The sequence below is a fragment of the Telopea speciosissima genome, chromosome 5 (genome assembly GCF_018873765.1).
Source record: "Telopea speciosissima isolate NSW1024214 ecotype Mountain lineage chromosome 5, Tspe_v1, whole genome shotgun sequence".
In the NCBI taxonomy this organism is placed as follows: Eukaryota; Viridiplantae; Streptophyta; class Magnoliopsida; order Proteales; family Proteaceae; genus Telopea; species Telopea speciosissima.
In genome coordinates, this window is record NC_057920.1 from 54,134,798 (window position 1) to 54,160,444 (window position 25,647).

Consider the following 25,647-nt stretch of genomic DNA (forward strand, 5'->3'; position numbering starts at 1 on the left):
TTTTAGTACCATGGGTACAACAACACAGAGAACTAAACAAATAATGTTTTTTTTTTGGGTGAATAAAAAAAATTCATTACTAAGAAGAGAAAGAAACAGCAGCTCCCTTAGGGAGTGAAAAGGAAGAAAAGAAGAACCAACACCTCAAATAGAGGAGGGCTGGAGAGAAATGGAGGACAGACCCCAGGAGACAACAATAAGCCTGTTCCTTGGTGTGTCGTTACAAAATGAGAGAGGGGCTGAAGTTAAACGAGCTTTGATTTCAAAAGAAATGGAGTCCCAAATCTGCTGATGAGTTCGAAATTTGGAGGTCCATTTCCTAAGGTTACGCTCCATCCAGATGTGATTAATGGCGGCACAAAAAGCTAACTTTCCAACCGTGTCGCAAGTAGATGTACCAGCAAAAGTCAGATCAATCTAAAGCCACTCTCTACTGACGGGCAGAATTCTTCGACTTCTAGGCCAACATTTTGCTAAGACTCCCTTCCAAACAGCCAAGGAGAAGGGGCACGCAAAGAAAAGGTGCTCAGTATCTTCCTCATTGTTCCAGCAAAGACAGCAAGAATGAAAGGCAGCAATTTGGCGATGGCGGAGGAAGGACTGAGTTGGAAGACAATTGGAGAGCGCTCGCCAGGCTGTGAAGCAATGACGGGGAATGTGATGCTTGAACCACAGAAGTTTTCTCCAAGGGGCAAGAGGGCTTTTGATACGAATATGATCCCAGGCAGCTTTTGCAGTGAATGAACCCGTCTTGGAAGGCGACCAAATGACACAATCACCTCTCCCACGATTGATGGAGGGGAGAGCAGACCAAATGTTGGAAAGAGTTTGATGAGAAGAAGGCGGCAGATTCCAACCAATAAGGTCAAGGATAGCAGCAACCTTTGAATGCTTGGGGATGCCTGAACTGTAGATAATTCTGGGGCTAACAAGGTGGAGGAGGATGCCCATAGGGTGCCAATAATCCAGCCAGAGTGAAGTAGAGGATCCATCTCCAATGCGAGAGCAGATAGCTCCTTGGACAAGAGAACGAGCAGCTAAGATCTTACGCCAGACCCAAGAAGCATCAGTAGACGGAGAAACAGTCCAAATAGAGTCTTACTGAAGGTGCCTTGAGTAGATCCAGTCAACCCAAATACTTCTCTTTTTTTATGCCATCTTCCAGATCAATTTGAAGGTACCTGCCAAGTTTACCTCCTTAATTCTTCGAATATCCAAGCCACCCTCTTTTTTTGGAAGGCAGACCGAAGCCCAGCTAATCGAGTGGAGGAATCTAGAGGAGTCCGTACCTTTCCAGAGGAAAGAGGCCATTAGGGATTCCAAAGCCTTGATAGTAGAATGAGGCAAACCATAAATACCAGACCAGAAGCTGTAGGAGGATTCCAACACTGATTTGATAAGAACTAATCGCCCGCATAAGATAGGAGCTTTCCTTTCCAGAGTTGAAGTCTTTTCCTTATAAGATCCAGCATAGGAGTGCAATGGTGAACAGAGAGCCTAGCAGGAATCAGCGGGAGCCCCAAATATTTGTCAAGGAATTGGCCAACGGAAAATCCCACTTTCTCAATAAGGGCCTCTCTATCTAAGTCAGGAACCCTAACAAGGAATAAAAGGGACTTAGAAGGATTCATACACAGACCCGAGATCAATTGGAAATGCTGCAAACAAGACATATTGGTTTCAAAGGAACTGAAGGAGGCCTTGGAGAAGATCATGAGGTCATCTGCAAAAGCTAAGTGGGAGAGCTTGAGAGCTTTGCACTTAGGAATCGGAGATATAAGATTCTGATCCGTACAGATTTGAATTTCTCTTGATAGAACTTCCAGCGCCAAGGTGAAAATGTAAGGGGATAGGAGGCACCCTTGTCTGATTCCCTTTGAGGTTGAGAAGTAACCTGCTGGGCTGCCCTTTACTAGAACAGAGAGCCTTATGGTGGAGATGCAAGCATGGATCCAGTGAACAAAGACAGGAGGGAATCCCATCTTATTCAACACATTGATAATAAAGTCCTATCTTAGAGAGTCAAAAGCCTTGTGAATATCTATCTTCATAAGAACTGCAGGGGAATGACTAGATTTTCAAAACCTCTAACAATCTCATTACATACGAGGATGTTGTCTAAATTAGATCTACCCTCTACCTGGGATGAAGGCCGACTGGTTTTCGCTAACAAGCAAATCCACAACACTTTTGAGTTTGATGGCAAGGATTTTGGCAATAAACTTGTATAATAGATTGCAAAGAGCAATGGGCCTGAAATCAATCATTACTGAAGCTCCTTCCTTTTTGAGAATAAAGCAAAGAAAAGTGTGGTTTACCCCTTTGATCTGACACAGATTGTAGAAAAAGCTCTGAACAGCTTTAATAAGATCAATCTTTATGATATCCCAAGCCGCTAAGAAGAACCCCATGCTGAAACCATCTGGGCCAGGAGCCCCATTTACTTTGAGAGAACGAATAGCAACCTCTATTTCAGATTCATCAGGAATAGCCCAAAGAGATGGGAGCAGATCATCAGGGATGAATTTATTTAGCAGATTGCTAGGGAAAGGGCCAGGATCATCCAAAGGACCATTGAAAATATCCTTGAAGTGTTTCACAGCCATATCTTTAATATCTTTGACTCTAGTAATAGAAGAACCATCAGGAGCCCTTAGCATGAGAATAGAATTTGCATTTGTCCTGGCTTTCAAGGACCAATGAAAGTAAGCTAAATTTGAGTCACCTAATTCCAGCCATTTGATCCTGGACTTTTGCTTAAGGAAGCATTCTTCTTGAGAGAGGAGGGACGAGAGCTCGAGGGAAACCTCTTTTTCTTCTTCAGCCAAGGAAACATTGAGGGTATCATATTGGAGCTGCACCTGAATAGAAGAGAGCTTGTCTTTGCAAATCAAGACCTGTTGGGAGATATAGCCAAAGGAGTTCAAGTTCCAACTTTTGAGGGCATCCTTGACATTGCAAAGCTTTCTGGAAAAAGCAACAAGAGGGGAGGAGAAAGCATTTACAGGTTTGTTCCAAGCTTCCTGAACTGTGGGCAAAAAAGTGGAGTGAGATGACCACATGTCGAAGAACTTGAAAGGCTTTGGACCAAAAGAAATGCAAGGTTGGATGGTTAGAGTGATAGGGGAATGATCAGAGATTCCAGGAGAATCAAAAGTGGCAAGAGATGAAGGGAAGGAAGACAGCCAGCCTTCATTCACCAGAATTCTGTCCAACTTACAAGTTATACGAGCAGTGCCAGTTCTTTTGTTATTCCAAGTGTATGGAGGACCATTCCATCTTAAATCATTTACCTCAATGTCTTCAATGCAATCATTGAAAGAATTTATAACATCCATGTCTAGATGATCTCCACCCTGCTTTTCATGGCTGAATCTTATAACATTAAAGTCTCCCCAAGCCCCCAAGGGGCATTTCCAATCTGATTTGCAATGGAACATAAATCAGTCCAAAGAGAGAGTCTTTGAGTAGGACAGTTTGAGGCATAGACTACAGTGAAGAGAAAATTGGATTGGCTAAGGATATCCTGAAATTTAAGGTGCAGGAATTGAGAGGAAGAGGAGATGAGAGAGATAATATATTTACAGGGATCCCAAAAAACCAAAATTCTGCCATTTGAGTGGTGAGAGAAGTTGGTGGGAGATGACCAACCCGGGGTAATGGAGGCCAAGATACGGGAAGAGTTGGACTCCTTGATATGGGTTTCAAGTAAACAACAGAAGCTAGCATGAGAGAGCTTAATTCTGGATCGAACAGCAGAATGCTTTCCAAGGGAATTTAATCCCCTAGTGTTCCAAAAGAAGCCTTGATTCATTTGGACACGGGGTAAAGGCATCGAAGGCTCACAAAGCCGAGAAAGGACGGACAAGGGCTGAGAGGAGCTACGTTGCCACCGGCGGTAAGAGCTAACAGGGGAAGGATTGGCCATGGGGATAGGGAGGAATGGGTTCACACGATAAGAAGGAGAGGTGGTCTGAACCGGGGTTGGATGGTTCAAAATAGAGAGATTTAGGGGTTGGCGGGTTAAAGGAATAAGAGAGGAAGAGACCCGAGAACCCGAAAGGGGTAAAGAGGGACCAGGTCAGAGAATTGAAAGGTTTTGCAAAGGAGTGGGGGCCACAAGGTGACAGGTGGAAGAGAGAGGTGAGAGGTTTGATCCAAATGGGGGTAAAGACAGGGTACTTTTAGGAATAGTGCTCGAAGGAGAGAAAAGCGACGAAGAAGTTCTTGCATAGGGGGGACCAACAAGAGAGCCATCGCCATCGCCATCGCCATAGTTCTCGCAGGTGGGATTCGCCGACAAAAGAGGAGCAGCAGGACTGGGTGCAACAGAACCAACACCAGAGGAGTTGGCGTGAGGATTCGGTGACATGCATGATCGACTTCGGTGTAAGATCTGGAACTGAAGCACCTTGGGGCAGGCATCTACTTCATCTGCTTCAGCCGCATCGTCAGAAGGGGCCAGAAGAGAGAACCTGTTGTTACCACTGTGTAAAGACCCATGAGAAGCAGCGGCAAGAGATTTTTTCTGATGAGGATTCCGGTGCTTGAACCTGGTGTGAGTTTTTCCACGGGAAGGGGAGCGAACCTCAGATTGCAGAAGACGAGACATAGAGCTTATCTCAGAGGGCTGGGCTCTGGATTTCCATCTGAGGAGCAAGGATCAGGGATAGCATCTTTTAGGGCACAGAGCCAGAGCTTTGAGTCATGTCCAAAGGAATTGCAGATCAGGCAATGAGGAGGCTTCCAGTGAAAGTGAATCTCTTGCTCGAAAGAGTAGTCGTCGCCCTCATGAACCGTGATGAAAGAGGTAAGAGGATCAGCAGCAGAGACTTCGATGCAGATTCGAGCATAAACTAAACGATCTTTCTGGAAGTTTGAAGGTCAGAAAAGAGAGGGGCTCCCAGGACTGAACCCACAGTGCTAAGGCCTTCAGTACACCAGTAATGCACAGGAAGATATGGAAGAGAGACGTAAAGAGGAAGTAAAGAGATATCCACTCGCCAGAGTTGGAACTGACGGTGCCACTGCCAAAGAAAAATTGGCTTCTTTCCCGCTTGCCAGGGGCCACCCTTAAGGGCGCATAACTTGTCAAGTTCCTCAGAGAACTTGAAAATGAAGAAGCCATTATCCAGTAGAGAAATCTCAAGATTCCCTTTAGGCTGCCATTGCCTAGAGAGCGAAAGTTTGACAGTGTGAAAAGGGGGCCTAGAGCCAAGAAAATTTCCAACCAGACAGTTTTCCCAAAGTTTCGCCTCATCTTCAAGGAAGCTCAGAGGGCAAATGGCGACTTTAGTTGAACCAATAGTGGAAGGGGCAATAAAGTGTAGAGGCAGACCATCGTGAGAGCTAGAGGAAGAGTTGAATAGAGCTCTCCATTCAGCAGTGGAGACGGGTAAGGTTGGTGCCGAATTGGAAGGAGGACGTGGACACGTGGTGGCGGTGGCGGAGGTGGTGACAATGGGGCAGGGGAGAGGGAGGTTCTGGGGGATGACTGCATACCCCCAGAAAGGCACGCGATAAGGAGAGGGGGATTCAGGCAGGTAGACCGAGATAAAAAAGGAAGTTCATCACCGGAGAAAGGAGATCATCGCCGGAGAAGATCTAAACAAATAATGTTGTAATGCGTAAACATGTGATTCAAACACAAGAATAAATATCTCGGAACTTCCCACACCAAATGACAGAAAATGTAACCAATACGGTGGAGCAACTTGTGTCACACTAAGCAAGGTGATTAAGTAGTAGACTAAGCAGAATATATGAAGCAAGTAAATAGACAACTAACTATGGAAATATATGAGATAATGTCAATGTGAAGTATGGGTGAAGTGTAAGTCTGAATATAGGTATAAAGTGATTGTGGAAATGAAAGGGGGGATTTGAGTGTAGGTGTTAGTGTAGGTGTATCTATAAGTACAAGTTCAAGAGATATCCCTTACTACTCAGGGTAATCCGATGCCAGCAGCCTAACACCAAAAATGTCAACAGAGTGATGCAGAGGGGGAGGGTCTAGCATATCACAAATGGTGGGTGGAGGGGGCCAACACTGTCACCCTTCTATAGGGGGAGGTCGAACAGTACAGAGAGTGTCTGGTGTGAATCTGCTCACCCTTCTCATACTCTTGTGAGAGACCTCGCCGACCGCCCCTACCTGAGGTGGGGGTGGGAATTGACCATTGGCGAGCTTAAGAGCTTGAGACCTTGAATCTTCTAAGTAAGAAAATTGCCTCCATCAAGGATCTTACAGACATAAAACTGAATTGGTTTTCCCAAATAGTAGTCTCCTTCCTTAGGTGAGTTTCAATAATCCTCTCCCATATTTCATTGTATGACTCATCAACTTCATGCCTACATAATTATTAAAGATATGAATATCTCCTTTGTTTTTCTAAATTGGAACCACAATGCTTCTCCTCCATTCATATGACACTTTCCTGGTGGTCATAATCTTGTTAAACAGCTTGGTTAGCCATGAGACCACAAAAGCTTACTTTCATCTTTCTTATAGCTTCTTTTACTTCAGGCATCCTAATTTTGCTTATATATCTACGTGAAGAGGTGCCCTATGAATAATGTTTCTTTCCGCAGCCCTATCAATCGAGGAGTCTTCATTAAAAAGACCATAGAAGTACTCTTTCCACCTCTCTTCGATGTCCTCAACCTTTATTAGTACTCGGCCATCCCCACTTTTAATACGTCTAACATGGTCTAAATCTTTGGTCATCCTTTCTCTCACTTTAACTATCTTATAGATAACTTTTTCCCATCCTTCGAATTTAGATTGTCATAGAGATCGTCATATTTCTTCACCCTTGCTTTCCCTACAATCACCTTAGCTTCATTTCTGGCAAACCTGTATCTTGTTAGATCCTCTACCTCTTTAGACCTTTGCCATGATTTAAAACATGCTTTCTTGGTCTTAAGGGCCTCTTGGACCTCATCATCCCACCACTAGGTCTCCCTAGGAGCATGTCGTATACCTTTCGTTTCCCTTTGAACCTCTTTAGCAACCTTCTTTATACAGGCAAACATCTCTTCCCACATCGCATTAGGGTCTCCCTCAAGATCCCACTTTCCTTGTTTGACCACTTTATCCGTAAATGAAATCAAGGACTCTCCTTTTAATCTCCACCACTTTAACTTAGGGCAAATAGGCTCACATATCCTATGCTTCTGAGTAGTAAGCACATGTCTAGGACCACCATTCTATGTTTGAGTGGTTAGGCTCTCCCCAACTATAGCCATACAGTCTTTACAGAATTGGCTGTCGGACCTTCTTGTCAGGAAGAAATCTATTTGGTATTTGCCTGGTATGATGCCCACTTTTGTAGGTAACTACGTGTTCCTCTCTCTTTTTAAAGAAAGTATTTACAATGGAAAGATCATAGGCTACGGCGAAGTCTAAACTGAAACTGCCTCTTCATTCCTTTCTCCAAACTCAAAACCTCCATGTACACCTTCATATCCTCTACGATCTCTCCCAACATGCCCATTCAGATCAAATCCCCCCCCCCCCATTATAAAATAAACTAAATATTGCATCCTATGTGGTCTACCAGCCCTTGCCAGACCAGAAAATTGGTTTAGCACCGATTCTTGGTTTGGGCCTCCAAAGTGGTCATGTTTGTCCAGCCCAGCTAGGGCAACTACATCAGGGGCCTTTTCAAGACTCGTGATGGAAAAATGCGGTGACTCTTATAGAATAAACATATTTGTCAAGAAGGGGCATTCACTAAAGAGTTAGTACATAATGAGGTAGCTGACCCAAATAATGGAAAGTATAACTAATAGATAATTAACAGGTTATCTTGCAATAAGTATTCTGGTTTTCTGAGGTCTTTTCGAATATACATTGTCAAATGCATCATGGTTTGATGAAGACACCCGAATCTGGCTAGTTTCTGAGCATATTTTATTTTCCGGCTAATTTTCTAATTTTTGAAGGATAAACAAGTAAGAACAGAGGTACCTCTTGTCTTGCCAAATGATCCAAATCCTTAGATGAACATGGCCAGAGATCCATGAAACTATACCGTGAAACAACATCATGCAAGGAGCCCTCTAATGTTGATGATCCGTCTTCACCTGTTCTAGAAAGAGCCTCCTTCCTCCTTTGCTCTACCTATACAAAGTAAAAAAGAGAGAGGTATAAAACCAGGCCTCTAAAACCACATGTTGAGGGAAGAATAGCAATAGGCCTAGCAAAGAAAATTTTATTGATAAAGAGAAAAGAAAGAAAATATAAAATATATCTAGTCGGCAATATAAAAACAAAATACACACGAGAACAGAATTATACAGAAAGAACTTATCTCTCAGCTGGAATATTGTGGATACCCTCTATCCATTTCTCCCCTAGGAAAAACCTCCATACCCTGAAACTCCTTTTGTATACAGAGCCCATCTCATAATAAAAGAGCCAAGGACAGCAAATAATCTAAGACAATTTCAAGATTTTCCACCAAATAGACTCATATTCTTTTCTTTCCATAAGCCCCAGCCCCCAACAAATTCCACATGGAAGCAGCCTCCACAATACATCAGTTCTTGGATTTAAATCTAGATTAGGCCATGCAGTAAAAAGCAACTTCAGTTGGGAGGGAGGAATCCAATTAACGAAGAATACAACCTTGAAATATCTCCACAAACTGAACACAATCATAGATCCATAGGGACAAAATCAGAGATCGGTCAACTCCATGTTTTAACTGCCCAATGATGCAAATCTGAAGCCAGACAAGTCCAAGAGAGGGGGCCAATCCGTGGCCTAATAGCAACCGTTTTAGCTACTGTTTTGCTTGCTGATTTATGTGCTTTCAAACTTAGTTAATTTACTACATTTTTGTCTTGGTTTAGTCTAATTGAACCAGGTTCATTGTTTGGTTCAATTTAAGTTATTTCTATTTAAGTTATTAAGTAAGCAATATTCAATTGTTTGGGTCCACACCTCTCCATGCATGTAAGGGAGGTTGTGTCTTGTAAATCAAGTCAGCTGGGGAGGATTTCCTATTCCTATTCTGATTTGACTTGTTGGCCCATTGGCCTCTATAAATAAAGCAATTCGTGGAGGCTTATTCTTACCTCACGATTTCTAAAACTGAAGCTATTGCTGCTGCTGTCTTCTGCAACTTGAAGAATTCCTACTCTTATTCTGATTTGACTTGTTGACCCATTGGCCTCTATAAATAAACCAATTTGTGGAGGCTTATTCTTACCTCACGATTTCTAAAACTGAAGCTAGTGCTGCTGCTTTCTTCTGCAACTTGAAGATTTGCCTTGTGTTTGATCCAAGGTTGAACGGGTTGGTGTGTGGATGGTACTAAATCTCGTTTCGTTTCGGTGTTTCGGTCTGACCGAAATTTCCGAGATACCGAAATTTCATCGAAATCTCGGTCGAAATATGGTATTTTTCTGTGGGTGTAAAATGCCAAAAATGTCCGAGATTTTTGAAATTTTCAAAACGAGATGACCAAAATTACCGAGATTTCCGAAACGAGATGACCGAAATTTCCGAAATTTCATCGAAATATTCGAAATATTGCATTTTTTTCATTTCGGACTTGCGTTTCGTTTCGGACAGGTCGAGATACTCGAAATATTCGATATCTCGACCGAAATTTCGCGAGTTTTAGTACTATGGATGTGTGATCCAATAGACGCCTTGCGGTGTGAAGTTTGGGTGGATTGTCTACTGTTCTATTTCAAGCTCTCTTACTGATTTGTTGGTTTGAAAATCTTATTCTCAGATAATAAACATTACAAGTAAGCTTGTTCTTGAAATTTCTTGCAACTAGAACCTACCTTTTTTAGACGCTCATACACAAGGTTATCCTCTAGATTAAGCAAACCAGCCTTCCAATCAACCTGAAATTCTTACCATACCTTCATCAACCCTAGCACAAAACTTGACTAAAATCTGAGCCTATTCTGATGTCTGGATTTAAATAAAATTATGTTTTCCTATTTTACCCTTATCCCCTATTAAACCTGCAACTTAGACTTTCATCTCCATAACCGATTTTGATTCTTACCCTATTTAAGCTACTGATATCAGATTACATTACATCTGAGATTAGTGACTTAGTTCCACCTTACTTAACAACAACAACAACAAACTCAGCCTTATCCTGACTTAGTTCCTCCTTCAAAACCAAAAATCAGTACCTGAAATTACAACTTTACCCTCATTCCTATTACTACTAGGATTACCTCATTCCTACCTATCCATCCACCTGATTGACCTGAAACTTTCAGCAGATCATCCCCCCCAATTACCTACTCCACTCGACTTCACCCTTATTCCCATCTAACCACCTATTTGATTGCTATCATGAATCACCCTAATCTGAACCTAATAAAGATCGGTTACTGATTTGGGCATGCAAACCAGCACTACATTACCCATATACCATTTGTTCCAGGCATGAACCCCCCGTGACTTAAGGGTCTCCATTGTAAGCAGCTCTGGACTCACAGATTACAGCTCTTTCTCTATGAGCAAGCTCAGATTCAAAAAGATTCATAATATACCTTCACAGAAAACAGACCCTTCAAGCCATTCTTCTGTAACCTGCAGTCCATACTGAAACATCAAGCAACCATAAAAGCAGCATAAAGTGCCTGCAATAGCATTTCAAGTCAATAATCTTCCAGTCCAATAGGTTCCCTACAAGAACCAATTGCAATTAAGATTTCCATTACGTTCTACGATGTACAGCTGCAAATGAACACTTTTTCGCTACCACTAAATCAAGTCTTGGAAAGGCTAAAGCTAGGGAACCTCACCACCCAATACATCCTCCCAAACCTCAAGTGGCACCCATTCCCAATGCAAACATGCACAAAATGAGATTATTATAGTCAAAATAATTACTGGGATGAGTCATTCATATATTGAGCCCGTTGAGTTTTCTTTGTAGTGCATTCTTTAATGGACCTATATTATGGGCAATATTCAGGCAAACGAATTTAGAGACTTGTTTCTATTTTTTGTCTCCTAGTAGTTCTAGGCTAGCTTGATTCCATTTAAGGTTTATATCCTAGTTTTCTACAGCTGGCAGAATAGTTTAAGCTTATTTTTATTTTCTACTTTCTGTTTTAGAGTTCCCAAGCCTGGATCAAGGAGGGTTGGTGCGTCAGGTCAGCAGTCGGCACTAGAAAAACCCCAGCCTTGATGCGTCAGGTCAACAGCCGGCATTAGAAAAAACCCTAGCCAAACCCTTTTTACATGGATTCTAGAACATTATATTATCAAGGTTATTCTAGGGCGTTCCCCGCCAAAATAAGTGACGAGCTACACTGTGACCCGTGTCTTGTGAAAAGTTAGCAAGGGCGACCCATGTAAGCGACGTGCCACATCAACGCACCAAAATGCAGTGACAAGTAGGCACGGGTTCTCACACCGTGGACGAGTGCGGGTAAAGAAACAAATCCAAAAGTGTAGGATTAGGTTAGCATCTTAGAACATTGGATATATAACGGGTAAGAATCTAGAATTGATAGATCTTATGAGGAGAAGAAGGATCAACATAGCATGTATACAAGAGACTAAATGGAAAGGTAAAAAAAGCTAAGGATTTGGATGACTTTAAACTTTGGTATGTAGGGGATAAAAGTAATAGAAGTGGACTGGGCATAGTATTTGATAAAGATTTAAAGAATGATTCAGTGACTGTTAAAATATTTGGAAGTAGGGTTATATCCATCAAGCTTGTGTTGGAGAAAGAGGTGGTAAATATAATTAGCGGTTACACACCCCCAAGTACGATTGGATGAACATAGTAAGTTATATTTTTGGGAACGCATGGATGAATTAGTGCAAGGTTTTAGTCAAGGATAAAGATTATTATAGGGGGTGGTTTGAATGCACATCCTGGGAGAGATCGTAGAGGGTATGAAGTTGTACATCGAGGATATGGTTTTGAAGAGAGGAATGAGGAGGGGATCTCGATTTTAGATTTTTTTGTGGCTTTTGATTTATCCATTGTAAACACTTACTTTGAAAAAAGAGAGGAGCATTTAGTTACCTTCAAAAGTGGAAAGCATAATAGCCAAATAGATTTCTTTCCTAACTAGAATGTCTGATACATTGTTATGTAAGGACTGTAAAAGGTTACACCAGGGGAGAGCCTAACCGCAAAACATAGATTAGTGGTCATGGATATATGCCTCATTATGCAGAATCGTGAGCAATGTGAGCTTATTTTCCCTAGGATAAGGTTGTGGACTTAAAAGGAGATACCTAGAAATCATATACTAATAAAGTGGGATTTTGAGGGAAACACTAATACGATGTGGAATAAGATAACTATCGGTATTAAGAAGGTTGCTAAAGATGTCCTCGGTGAATAAAAAAAAAAACATTATTCCTCTAGGGAGACTTGGTGGTGGGATGATGAGGTTCAAGCAGCCATTAAGACTAAGAAAGCTAGTTTTAAGACATGGCAAAGGATTAAGGATATAGAGGATCTAAAAAGGTATAAGGCTGAGTTGTTGTTGTTTAAGCCTTCTATTAAGTACAAGCTCAAAAGCCTCAAATAGAGCTGATTACAGACCAAGGATCCATCAGCCGACCCCATGTAATTGGGAGGGATAAGGCTGAGTAGTTGTTGTTGTTGTTGTATTTTCGGCTTTAGAGTCCCATGCGAACTAGGAGTTCAAGGTTAAAGTTTATATCTTTGAGTTGTTGTCGAGTGTAATTTCCAAGGCGATGAGAACAGGGTTGCAGGTTCTGATTTCAAGGGGATGGAATCAAGCAATCACTGAAGGTGATTCTACTAATATAGTCAGGAAAAAAGGGAGGAGGAGGAGGAGTCATGGCATTGTGCACAGCTGATATGACCCTTTGAAACCTAATAGCCCCGACAGATTTTATCTATCAAAGGCAATCTAGAAGTGGCAATGATCTTGCTGATGAGAAAGCAATGCAAGGGGTTGTCAGCCAAGACTTTGTTTTCAGGAGGATATTCCTTTGTATTCAGCAGATCGTAATTTTATTTTTGGTAGCATGTCATGCCCTTAGACGCTATCTTTTTTCTTTATACCACTATGAATCAGTAAAAAAGAGTATCCCAGTACACAAGGCTCCTGCTATGTATCACTATGTTCCTCTATTTAACATTATCTTTATTGTTTGAATAAAATTCTGTTGCCATATATATATATCATACTATTATATAAAACCACGTGTGGCAAATCTTTCAGTTACCTATTCTACCCTTCATTCTTATCTAAAATTCCATTATTCTATTCTTAATCTTTATGTTATTCTTTCTTATAATTTCATAATCTTAGGTACCCTTAGTATTAACTATTATTGTTTTTAATTAGTGGCAAATCTTTCATTTACCTATTGTACCCTTCAGTCTTATCTAAAATTCCATTCTTCAAATCTTAATCTTTATGTCATTCTTTTTTATAAATTCTTAATCTTAGGTACCCTCAGTATTAATTTCTGTTTGTAATTAAAATTAAATAATATTAATAATATTTATTATTATTTAAAGCAAATCTCTCCAATTCTCTCCACAAAATTAGATTTACCAAAAGTAAATCGGTTAACAATTATGGAGAGAAAATCTCTCCAATTCTCTCTCATAAAATTAAGGCAATAAAAAAAAACCCTTAATTAAATAAGGTAGATATTCATTCTCTCTCTATCTCTTTTGCTTGCTGTTTTTATATTTTTTTTTCAAAAAATACTTCTTTATTCTCAACTATATCTCCCCTCTCTCTCTCTATTTGAATGCACAAAATCTCAAAACGTTTCTTGCTGTTTTTTTTTTTAAATATCTCTCTCTCTCTCTCTCTCCAATTCCTTAGCAAATACCGATATCGATTCCTGGCCAATCCCGTATCAATAGGTTGGTACTAACAAGGGTGAAAATGCAAAAAAAAATCTAATTGAGCCAAAAAAAAGGTAAACCTAACCGATAGATGGATTTAGATCGGTATTGGTTGAGACCAATACCGATTCTTGGTCGATCTTGTATCGGTGGGTCAGTATAGACCAAAGTAAGAAAATATATTTTTTTTAAAACTAATTTTTTAGAAGAAAATAGGGTAACCTAACCGATGCAATCCGATAAATCACATCCCCGATCGGTATCGGTGGAGATGGAGATCAATACCGATTCCTGGCCGATCCCGTATCGGTGGATCGATACGGACAATGAAAAAAATGTAAAAGAAAATCTAATTTTTTTTTTAAGAAAATAGTGGTAAACCTAACCGATCCCGACCAACACGGATCGGTCTGCATCGGTTAGATTACCCTATTTTCTTCCCCAAAAATTATTATTTTTCAAATATTTTTACTCTGGTCCGTACTAATCCATCGATATGGGATTGGCCAGGAATCAATCTCGATCTCAGTAGATACCAATCTGTGCCAGTCGGGATCGGTTAGGTTTACCCCGGTTTTCTTTTTTTAAAATATTACATTTTTACCCTTGTTCGTACCGATCCACTGATACAAATCGGCTAGGAATCGATACCGATCTCCATCACCATCGATACCGGTCCGGAACGATATGTATCGGATTGCATCGGTTAGGTAACCCTATTTTCTTCCAAAAAAAAACTTTTTTTTAATATATTTATACCCTTGTTTGTACTAACCCACCGATACAGGATCGGTCAGGAATTTGTCCAATCGATCTATCCATTAGGTTTACACTTTTTTGTTCAAAAATTAGATTTTTTTTTGAACATGTTTACTAGATAGATTTAGATCGGTATCGGCTAAGACCAATACCGATTCTTGGTCGATCTTGTATCGGTGGGTCAGTATATACAAAGGTAAAAATATATTTTTAAAAAAAATTAACTTTTTGGAAGAAAATAGGATAACCTAACCGATGCAGTCCGATAAATACGGTCCCCGATCGGTATCGGTGGAGATGGAGATCGATACCGATTCCTGGCCGATCCTGTATCGGTGGATCGATACGGACAATGAAAAAAATGTAAAAAAACTAATCTAATTTTTTTAAAAGATAACAGGGGTAAACCTAACCAATCCCGACCAACACGGATCGGTCTGCATTGGTTAGATTACCCTATTTTCTTCCTAAAAAATTATTATTTTTTAAATATTTTTACCCTTGTCCGTACTAATCCATCGATATGGGATCGACCAAGAATCGGTATCGGTCTCAATAGATACCGATCCGTGCTGGTCGGGATCGATTAAGTTTACCACTATTTTCTTTTTTTTTTAAATTACATTTTTACCCTTGTCCGTACCGATACACTGATACAGGATCGGCCAGGAATCGATACCGATCTCCATCTTCACCGATACCGGTCCGGCACGATTTGTTTCGGTAAATTAATATATTGTAACTTAAGTTAGTAAAATATAAAATATAACAACTGTTTTCAATTTTGCTTTAAGAATTCTAACATATTCTAATTTGCAGAATAAATTTTATTATATTAGAGTAATAATCTCAAAAGTTGAAACTGAAGAACCATGGTACATTGCGTGAATGTAGCAAAAAGGTACACCTCAAAAAACAAAAGCAACAAGCGAAAAATGTGCAAATGATGATACAAAGTATATACAAAAGTAAGATTCCAATTTACCAATAAATCAATACAACAAATATTTATTTTAATATTATTTTAAATTAACAGTTATTTCACATTCACTAGTGCTTGGTAAAATTCAGGGTCTCAGATGACACAGAAACAATAATTGTGACAATATTTAATGATATTGAAACAATTACCGGATTATCAGCAGTTGAATACGCAAAATCAACAGAAAAGATAAACAAATTATATTAATTTTTAAAATAAATTTACTAAAGTAAATAAATAAATTACTATACTTAAATATATATTTAATGTTTATTTTCTATTTTGCAGCACAAAGAGTCTTTAAAGTCTTGCGTATCCCAAATGTACTGTTTCTATTTCAAAATTGATGACAGGAACAATTAAAGTAGAACATCCAAAAGAATCGTTGCAAATACACTCAAAAAAAGAAATGCAGAAAAGAAGGAACTCATTGAATTAAAAGACAATGAATATCAAAAAAAGAAGAAAATAAAAACTAAGAAGGAATAGATTTGGAAAGCTAAAAGACATAACTACAAAGAGTGTATTTAGAAGTTATTTAAGGATTGATGACAATGAACAATGTAAATATTAACGATAGTAGCATTTTAAATTTATTAATCTTAAATTTTACTTCAATTTCTTTTTTTAGGAAATGATTTTAACTTCAAAATAAAGCTAAGAATAGAATCACAATAACAAAAGATCAGGAGTTTTATTGTTTTTCTATTTCGTTTTAAGCATCTTTCTTTGAAAAAAACATCTAGAATTTAAATATGGATCTTAATTAACTAAACTATAATAAAACGTGGCATTATACAAATTACTACAAAACAAAACAGGATGCAACAACTACTACATAAAACACAACTATATTTTTATTTAAAAATCAACGGTAATGTAAAGAAAAGTATATCATGATTCTGTAAGTTAGACTCTCTAATATATCTACTTAGAATCCACGAATGGTCACACATGCATTTGCACTTGCATCTTTACTAGTATATATATTTCTTAGGATCTCTTTTTGTGGATTCCCATCTTTATCTTCTCCCTCCTCTATTTTGTTATCAATTCTAGTTGTCTGGATCACACATATCAGGTCTTTATACCCTGTTCCAGCTGCAATAGTCTGTTTTCCCAGCAAGTTCTCTTTATTGTTTTGGTTCTGGTACCAGCAAATTCTCTGTTTCAGTCCGTCTCATTCTATTCTGTTATTTTTTATTTTTCTATTTGTACTATTCGGTATTGCATTTTTCTATTTCTATTTCCAACTAGTCTGCCCATAAGCCTAGCAGAACCCATTTCGAATCCTAATTTAGGGTTAGGGTCACAATTCCCCACCTTGTAGCCAATGAGACAGTGAATGTTCCATATTCTTCATGATATTCTTCCAAAATCCCACAACGTAAAAAATTCTAACATCCTTAGAATTCCATCCATACCTGCACCCAATCAATAACTGATGTCCTGTAGTGTAGTACTATAAGAGAATAGTTCAAAAAAGTGCAAGTACTCTTGTTAGTAGATTGTTCCATTCCTCTATTTCCTTTTCATGGTTCTCCTCACAGCTATATCTGATATGGCCAATAGAAAGAAATACAATAGGTACCTCTGAACTTGTTATTGTTGCTGAAATTTTTTCTGCCATTTGGATTTTGATGGTTGGACATGGCTAATAAGCACACATGTGATAGAATGAGAAAAAAAAAATCCAGCCAAATGATGAGGGTGGAGTCATCCAGGGTACCAAGAGTACCAGTTATCAAGATACCATCGCTAGTTTTGCAAAACATCATCCTGAATTTTGAAATGGATGTTGTTTTCCAGTATTGCATTAAGTATAACAAATTCCCTTTTTCTATTCTTGCACAAATTTGTATTGGTTTTCAACAATTTTTACGGTGAAACCAACACAGCCTCCGGATTTAGGGTTTTGTTTTCTGACAATTACACTCTATGAAGAATGCATTTAGCATTTTTAAGCTCTTAGAACTTTTTATTTTCCCCTTGTTTAATAGAACATGGACGCTTTTTTTTTTAATCTACTAAATTTTTAAGTATAGTCATGCTTTGATGCTGTATACAAATATATTATGTTCTAAAAGAATAACTTTACAGGATGGACTTGTATCATTCCCAATTCTTTGCTGGTCTAACCCAACCAATTAATAGAGAAACTTGGATATGCCTATATTGATCAAGCTCCTTGACTTCCTTCTGAATATTTCATGTGTTCTTTTTTTTTCCAAAGACCCTCACAAACTGAAAAATACTTCTATTCTCCAAGTAATTCATAAAACCATGAAATATATCAATGTTTCACCTCACTTGTCCTGACCCAAGTACCCAACACACATTGAAGCATCCAAATACTAGTACCATATGTCTTGGGGTAGATCCCAGTAAACGTACAAATGAGCTATTTCTTCTCCCTGGAAGCACATAAAACTTCTGTTGGCTAATGAAGACCTCAAGACCCCCATCATCTTTGAGCTTTGTTCAATTATTGTGTCTTGGACTAGATGACAATAAATAAAAAACTAAGAGCATTTTCTTCCTGGTAGCAAATAAAACAAATGAGCAATACCATATGTCTTGGGGTAGGTCATTATAAATGTTTAAATATGGGATATAAGGGTAGAATTGTCCTAGGTGGTTTATGTGTTTTTTTGGGTGAATAAAAATTCATTACCAAAGAGAAAGAGAAATACAGCAGCCCTCAAATTAGAAGGGAGGGGAGAAGAGAAAGATGAAAATACAAAAAGGCAAAGACTCAGAGAGAAGAGTCAGAAGCCTGAAGAGAGATAGAGGTAAGCCCCCAAGATACAACAATGAGTCTGTTCCTTGGGGTATCAATACAAGTGGAGGGGAGAGCCGAGCTAAATTTAGCTTTAATATCAAAGAAAATGGAAGCCCAAATCTGCTGAAGTGAGCGGGATTTGGTCATCCATTTCCGGAGGTTGCGTTCCATCCAAATATGATTGATGACAGCACAAAACGCCAGCTTGCTAATCGTGTCACAAAGGGAGTGGCAACCATAAGTCATATCAACCCAAACCCATTCTCTGTCAAAAGGAAGAATCCTACGGTTTCTTGGCCAGCATTTAGCGAGGATGCCTTTCCATATAGAGGAAGAGAAAGGACAAGCAAAGAAGAGATGATTTGACTCCTCGACCGCATTCCAACAAAGATCACAGCTTGGGGAGGCCACAATATGCTGGTGCCAAAGGAAGGCCTGCATTGGAAGACAATCTGAAAAAACTCTCCATGCTATAAAGCAATGGCAGGGGATATGGTGCTTGAACCAGACCATATTCCTCCAAGGAGCCAGAGGGTTGCGAGAGCGGATATGATCCCAAGCGGCTTTGGAACTGAAGGAGCCCGAAGAGTTTGGCAGCCAAGTAACACAATCACCTCTATTATGGGGACTCCTAGAGATAGAAAGCAATATATTCCAAATGTTATTGAGCGCAGGGCTGGAGGAGGACGGGGGAGACCAGCCACTCGTATGAAGAATATCAGCCACCAAAGATGTACAAGAGAGACCAGAGCCATAGATAGTTCTAGAGCTGACTTGATGAAAACGAATTCCCAAAGGGTGCCAGTGATCAAGCCAAAGAAAGGTGGATGCTCCATCGCCAATGCAAGATTGAATAGCTCCTTGAACAGAAGAGCGATTAGATAGCATCTTGCGCCAAACCCAAGAAGCATCTGAAGAGGCTGAGACTGTCCAAATTGAATCGGATCGGAGAAGGCCCGAGTTAATCCAATCCGCCCAAATGCTCCTTTGTCTAGAAGCAATGTTCCATATCAGCTTGATTATGCCAACAGAGTTCACATCCTTTATCCTTCTGATGCCCAAACCTCCTTCTTCCAGCAGAAGACAAACTGAGGCCCAACTAGTGGGCCGGAGAGATCCTGTAGAGTCAGAACCTTTCCAAAGGAAGGAGGACATAAGGGATTCCAAAGACTTGATGGTGGAGTGAGGAAGCCCGTAGATCCCAGACCAAATGTAGCAAGATTGCAAAACTGATTTGATGAGAACCAGTGGCCCCGCGAATGAAAGAAGTTTGCCTTTCCAAAGTTGAAGCCTTTTCCTGATGAGATCAAGCATTGGAGTGCAGTGATGAGCGGAAAGCCTAGCCGGAATCAAAGGCAAACCCAAATATTTAACTGGAAGTTAACCAATAGGGAACCCACATTTTCCCTTTAGAGCCTCTTTTTCCAAATCTGAGACTCCAGCAAGGAAGAGGAGAGACTTTGTTGGGTTGATCTGGAGGCCCGAAAGGTCTTGGAAGAGCTGAAGACAATGCATAATAGCCTCGAAGGAGTTGATGGAGGCTTTGGAGAAAATCATAAGGTCGTCAGCGAATGCCAAATGGGAGAGCTTGAGGGCTTTGCCCATGAGGAATGGAGAAATGAGTTGCTGATCTGTGCAGATTTGGATATCTCGAGATAAGACTTTGAGAGCCAAGGTGAAGATGTAGGGAGAAAGAGGACAGCCTTGACGAATGCCCACCGAAGAAGCAAAGTAACCAGCTGGGCTACCATTGACTAGAACAAAGAACCGGGGCAAAGAAATGTAGCAATGGATCCAATGGATGAAGGAAGGGGGGAAGCCCATCTTGACCAGCCCCTTGTCAATAAAATCCCAACGTAATGAATCAAAAGCTTTGTGGATGTCAATCTTTATAAGGGCAGCTGGGGAGTGGTTCTTTCTTTCAAAACCTCGAACAATCTCATTTACAGCAAAATGTTGTCAGTGATATTTCTACCTGGAATGAATGCCGATTAATTTTCACTGACAAGGAGATCCACAACAATCTTGATTCTAAGAGCAAGGATTTTGGCAATAAACTTGTATAGCAGGTTGCAAAGAGCAGTAGGCCTGAAGTCCGACATTACTGAGGCGCCCTCCTTCGTAGGGATGAGACATAGGAAGGTGTGGTTAACTCCTTTGATTTGACTCGGGTTGAAGAAGAAACTTCTAATAGCTTTAATGAGGTCTTCCTTGATGATATCCCAAGAAGATAAAAAGAAGCCCATGCTGAATCCATCCGGCCCAGGAGCCCCATTCAGCTTGAGAGAGTGAATAACTGTAACAATCTCTGCCTCATTTGGAATCCGAAGGGACTCAAGAAGCTCACTTGGAATGATTTTTTTTTTTTTTTTTTGTTTGGTGAATAAATAATGTATTACCAACGAGAAGAAGGAAAGAAAAAAAAAAAAAAGGGGGGGTATACAAAAGGAGAAGAGGGGGAAGGGGAAATAAACCAACTAACAGGTTCTCAAAAAAGAGCTATCTAAACCCCAGGATACAACAATATGCTTATTCCTTGGGGTGTCCGGAAGGGCCTTCTAAGGCAAAACACCAAGTTTGGAGGAACGTCAAAGAAGATGGCTTTCCAAATCAAGCCGAACATGAGAATTAAAGGTCCATCTCCTAACAGGGCCGCACAGAACACAAGCTTGCCAATAGTGTCGCATATAGTTTGCCCAGGAAAACTCATGTCCAGCCAAAGCCACTCTCTAGCAAAGAGGAGTGATCTTATTCTGCGAGGCCAAATAAAAGAAAGGGTTTTTTTCCAGATGGTAGAAGAGAAGGGGAAATCAAAGAAGAGGTGGTCAATGTCTTCATGGCCGGTCCAACAAAAGATACAAGAGGGGGAAACCGGGATTCTTCTGTGAAGAAGGAAGTCTTGGGTTGGGAGGCAAAGGTTGAGGGTTCTCCAGGCTAGGAAGCTATGGCGAGGGATGTGACCTTTGAACCAGACTAGCTTGTGCCAAATGACAATCGAGGCTTGGGATCTAGCTAGGTTCCAGGCAGAACTGAAAGTGAAGAGGCCATTTGGAGAGGGTAGCCAGATGATCTTGTCCGCATGGGTTGGGGGGGGAGGGGGGGAAGGGGGGAGGAAGTTCCAGAATCGGGAGAGGGTGGGGGGGAAAGGGGAGGGGGGTCCAAGTGCCATGGGCAATGATGACTGAGAGAGGGGCGGGCTTAGGAATGCCGGAGGTATAAACTGCTCTTGCACCAAGGAAGTTATAAAGGACACCGTTGGGGTACCAGGGGTCAAGCCAGAGGGAGATTGAGGACCCATCAGAGATAGAGGAGGAGGTGGCACTAAGGGCCAGTGGGCGGAGGAGGAGGATCTTGCACCAGACCCAGGAGGAATCAGAAGGGATGGGAGCAGTCCAGAAGGAATCCTTTTTAAGGAGGTGGGAGTAGACCCAATGAACCCAAATGGAATCGTGCTTTGAAGAGATTTTCCAAATCAACTTCAGAATACCCACAGTGTTGGAGTCACGGATACGACGAATTCCTAAACCTCCTTCAGACTTGGGGAGACAGATAAATTTCCAACTGATAGGGTGAAGGAAGTGAGAGGTTTCCTGACCTTTCCAAAGGAAGGCACAGAAAACGGATACCATAGCTTTGATGGTGGCTTTTGGAAGGCCAAAGATGCAACACCAATAGATGTAGGAGGATTGGAGAACCGAGTTGATGCCTTCCAACCTACCTGCATAGGAAAGGAGACGGCCTTTCCAAAGTTGGAGACGCTTGTGGATATTGTCCAGCATGGAGGTGCAATGGTGGCTGGAGAGCCTAGCAGGAATGAGGGGGAGGCTAAGGTATTTCACCGGGAGCGATCCCAGGGAAAAGCCAGTGAGACGCTGGAGGGTATCTCTGCCAGAAGCCGAGACTCCAGGGAGGAAGAGTTTAGATTTAAGGAGATTAATACAAAGGCCCGAGAGACTCTCGAAAAGATGGAGGGAGGCCATAATGGCCGAGATGGAGGGCAAAGCTTTGGAGAAGATCATAAGATCATCCGCAAAAGCAAGGTGAGTTAGGTTGAGGTTTTTGCATTTAGGGATGAGGGAGATGAGGTGGAGGTCGATTTTGGCTTGGATACTACACGAAAGGACTTCAAGGGCCAAAGAAAAAAGGAAAGGGGAGAGGGGGCATCCCTGACGAATTCCGACTTTGGAGTTGAAAAAACCGGCAGGAGAGCCATTGACAATGACAGAGAAGGAGGGGGATGAAATGCATGCATAGATCCAGCGGATGAAAGGGGGGGGGGGAAGCCCATCTAAGATAGCACCTCACAGATGAAGTCCCATCTAAGGGAGTCAAAGGCTTTGTGGAGATCAATCTTCATAAGGGCAGTAGGGGAGTGGGATTTTCTGTCAAAGCCTCTCACGATCTCAGAGCAGAGAATGATGTTGTCAGCAATGCTTCTGCCAAAGGTAAAGGCAGATTGGTTAGGACTGACAAGGGAAGGGATGACAAGCTGGATTCTGTTTGCCAAGATTTTGGCAATGAACTTATAGAGGAGGTTGCAAAGAGAGATGGGCCTGAAGTCGAACAGAGAAGAGGCACCTTCCTTCTTGGGGATGAGGCAGAGGAAGGTCTGGTTAACCTGTGCAGGCTAGCGAGGGTTGAAAAAGAAGCTGCGGATAGCTTTGACGAAGTCATCTTTAATGTGATCCCAGCAGCTCAAGAAGAACCACATGTTAAAACCGTCAATCTCTCTCCTCCTTTCTCTTTTTTCCTTTCTCTTGTGCCGCCACCACCTACCGTCGCCTCTCTCTCACCTCTTTCCTTTCCCTAGCTCTGCCGTCGTCTCCCTGGCGACCCCCTCTCTCTTGGTTTCCCATCTAGCGTCACCAAGAGGCAGGGAGTCGCGCCTCCCTTGTTCCGCCACCCCTCGGTGGTGTTGTTCTCATCACCGAGGGCCTTTTATCCCTCCTTTATTGGTTCCAGCCTCTCTCCATGATCTAAACAGGTTGGGATCTCCTTTTTGAAGAACCTTTTTTTTTTCAGATCTGTTGATGATCTAATTATTTCCCTGTTTCTTCTCTGATTTGTGGTTAAGTTTTTTTATCCGCACCTTGTCATGATGGGAGATTCTACTTCTTCTGCTACATCTACTTTGGAGATGCCAATCCATGGGTCTCACGATGACTTTCCCACTTTCCCTACCTGTGTCGTTCGACTAGATGGCAGCAACTATTTGATGTGGTCCAGAACCTGTTATCTCAACATCGATTCTCATGGATTTATGGGTTATCTCACTAGTGCAAAGGAGAAACCCCTCACTGCAAGTCCTGAACAAGAAAAATGGAGTTCTTCCAACACCCTTGTGATGTCTTATTTACTCTCCAGCATGACATCACAACTTGCTCGTGGTTACTTGTTGCTTGACACTGCAGCAAAAATTTAGAAGGCCGCTCAGGAGACTTACTCTCAGGTTGGGAATGATGCCCAGGTCTATGAGTTGCGAAAGAAACTTCATTAGACCAAGTAGAAAGAACTCAGCCTGTCCCATTACTACTCCGAGTTGTGAAGTCTGTGGCAGGAGTTAGATTTTTATGACACTTTCCAAGCTTCTACCCCTAAAGATGTGATCAAGTTCAAGAAACGGGAGGATAAATTCAGGGTGTATGAATTTTTTGCTGGGCTAAATGTAGAGTACGGTCAACTTCGTGCCCAGGTTCTTAGCAGGGATCCCTTTCCCACCTTCGAGCATGCATATTCACTGATCCAATTGGAGGATAGTCGGCGGAATGCCATGATGCTCCCTTCTTCCCAGGATAGATTGGCTCTTGTTTCTGATTCTCCTACACCGCCTAAAGGTAACTCCTCTCGCCCCAGTGATCACCCTGATAAAGAACCTATTAAATGTGATTATTGTGGGAAGGAGAGGCACACCATGGATTTTTGTTGGAAGCTTCATGGGCACCCTACCACTACTTCTACTAAGGACCTTGGTCGTGGAAGACCAACTGCCCATATTACAACAGACTCTGATTGGGCTAGTTGTCCTAATGACCGTCGGTCCACTTCTGGCTATTGTACTCTAGTTAGAGGTAATTTGGTGACTTGGTGAAGTAATAAACAGACTATTGTTGCCCGTTCTAGTGTTGAGGCTGAATTTTGTGCCATGTCCCATGGCATATGTGAGTTGATGTGCCTTCAGGGGCTACTGAACGATTTGGCACTTCCTACTTCACTGCCCATGTTATTGTAATGTGACAATAAGTCTGCAATTAGTATTGCCCATAACCCTGTCCAACATGATCGAACCAAACATGTGGAGATAGATCATCACTTCATAAAAGAGAAACTCGAGCAAGGACTGATCTGTATTCCCTTTGTCAAGTCTGGCAACCAGTTGGCTGATATCTTCACTAAGGGGTTGAATAGCAAAGTTTTTTGTCCTCTTGTATGCAAGTTGGGCATATGTGATATCCATGCTCCAACTTGAGGGGAAGTGTTGTAATATGGGATATAAGGGTAGAATCGTCCTAAGTGTTTTATGTTGTGTTGCCCTAGGGGCATTTCTGTCCTTGTACTCTCATTGCATTTATTATAAATAGACATGTGATTGTGTCTCATTGACACAAGTCACAATTCCCAAAGTTATCAATAAAAAAAAAAACCAAATGAGCTGTTTCTTTTTCCTGGAAGCACATAAAACTTCTGTCTGTTAATGAAGACCCCCATGTTTGGGCTTTGTTCATTTATTGTCTTGGACTAGATCAAAATAAATGAAAAACTGAGTAGTGCCTTCTTCCTGGAAGCAGCAAAAACATCCATGGCCAAATGGAACCCCATAAAAAATGCCGGCTTTTGGGAGGCCTTTTTCACTTTCCCCTCTATGAAATGCGGGCTTTGATGATGACCAACATTCTTATTGCAACATCTTCTGATTGCATTATCAGGTTAAATTTAAAATTGTCCTAGGAGTCAGTAAGAAGATTTCCCAAAAGAGTAGATAACTAGTTTTGGTATTGTTGTCAAACTATTGATACATCATTTCAATGGTCACCAAAACAGGAGAGGGGGAAAATACTAATAACTAAAAAAGTCAATGATTGGATTCTTTCCAAAATACGGAGTCAAAAAAGTTTTATGATAGTTTCTTTCCCTCTTCTTTCAGGTGGGATATGGCATCACAGGTCACCCAAGTATTGAACTAGCTCTGTAGCATCAACACCAACAGTTACATATAGATATAGAAAAACATAATCAGGAAAAAATTTTCAAAAAGGTTGCTTTAATTAAAATATTAAATA

The 25,647-nt window shown here is 40.9% G+C and overlaps 1 protein-coding gene and 1 long non-coding RNA gene across 6 annotated transcripts in view; one reads left to right on the top strand and one right to left on the bottom strand.

Annotated features, from left to right (window-relative positions):
• The window catches only part of LOC122661456 (cleavage stimulation factor subunit 77), a 171,267-nt gene that overhangs the window by 66,564 nt on the left and 79,056 nt on the right, over positions 1 to 25,647 (bottom strand). For all 5 annotated transcript variants that reach the window (XR_006332890.1, XM_043856843.1, XM_043856845.1 and 2 more), the window contains exon 18: positions 7,973 to 8,125. Coding sequence is in view for 4 of the 5 variants with exons in the window: in XM_043856843.1 (XP_043712778.1) it covers positions 7,973 to 8,125 (153 nt within the window). In the remaining variant the exon portion in view is untranslated. The remainder of the gene's footprint in view (positions 1 to 7,972; positions 8,126 to 25,647) is intronic.
• Positions 1,084 to 11,302, top strand: LOC122661457. Its single transcript, XR_006332891.1, has 3 exons — positions 1,084 to 1,095; positions 5,477 to 5,480; positions 11,126 to 11,302. It is a non-coding gene; the product is annotated as an uncharacterized LOC122661457 (long non-coding RNA).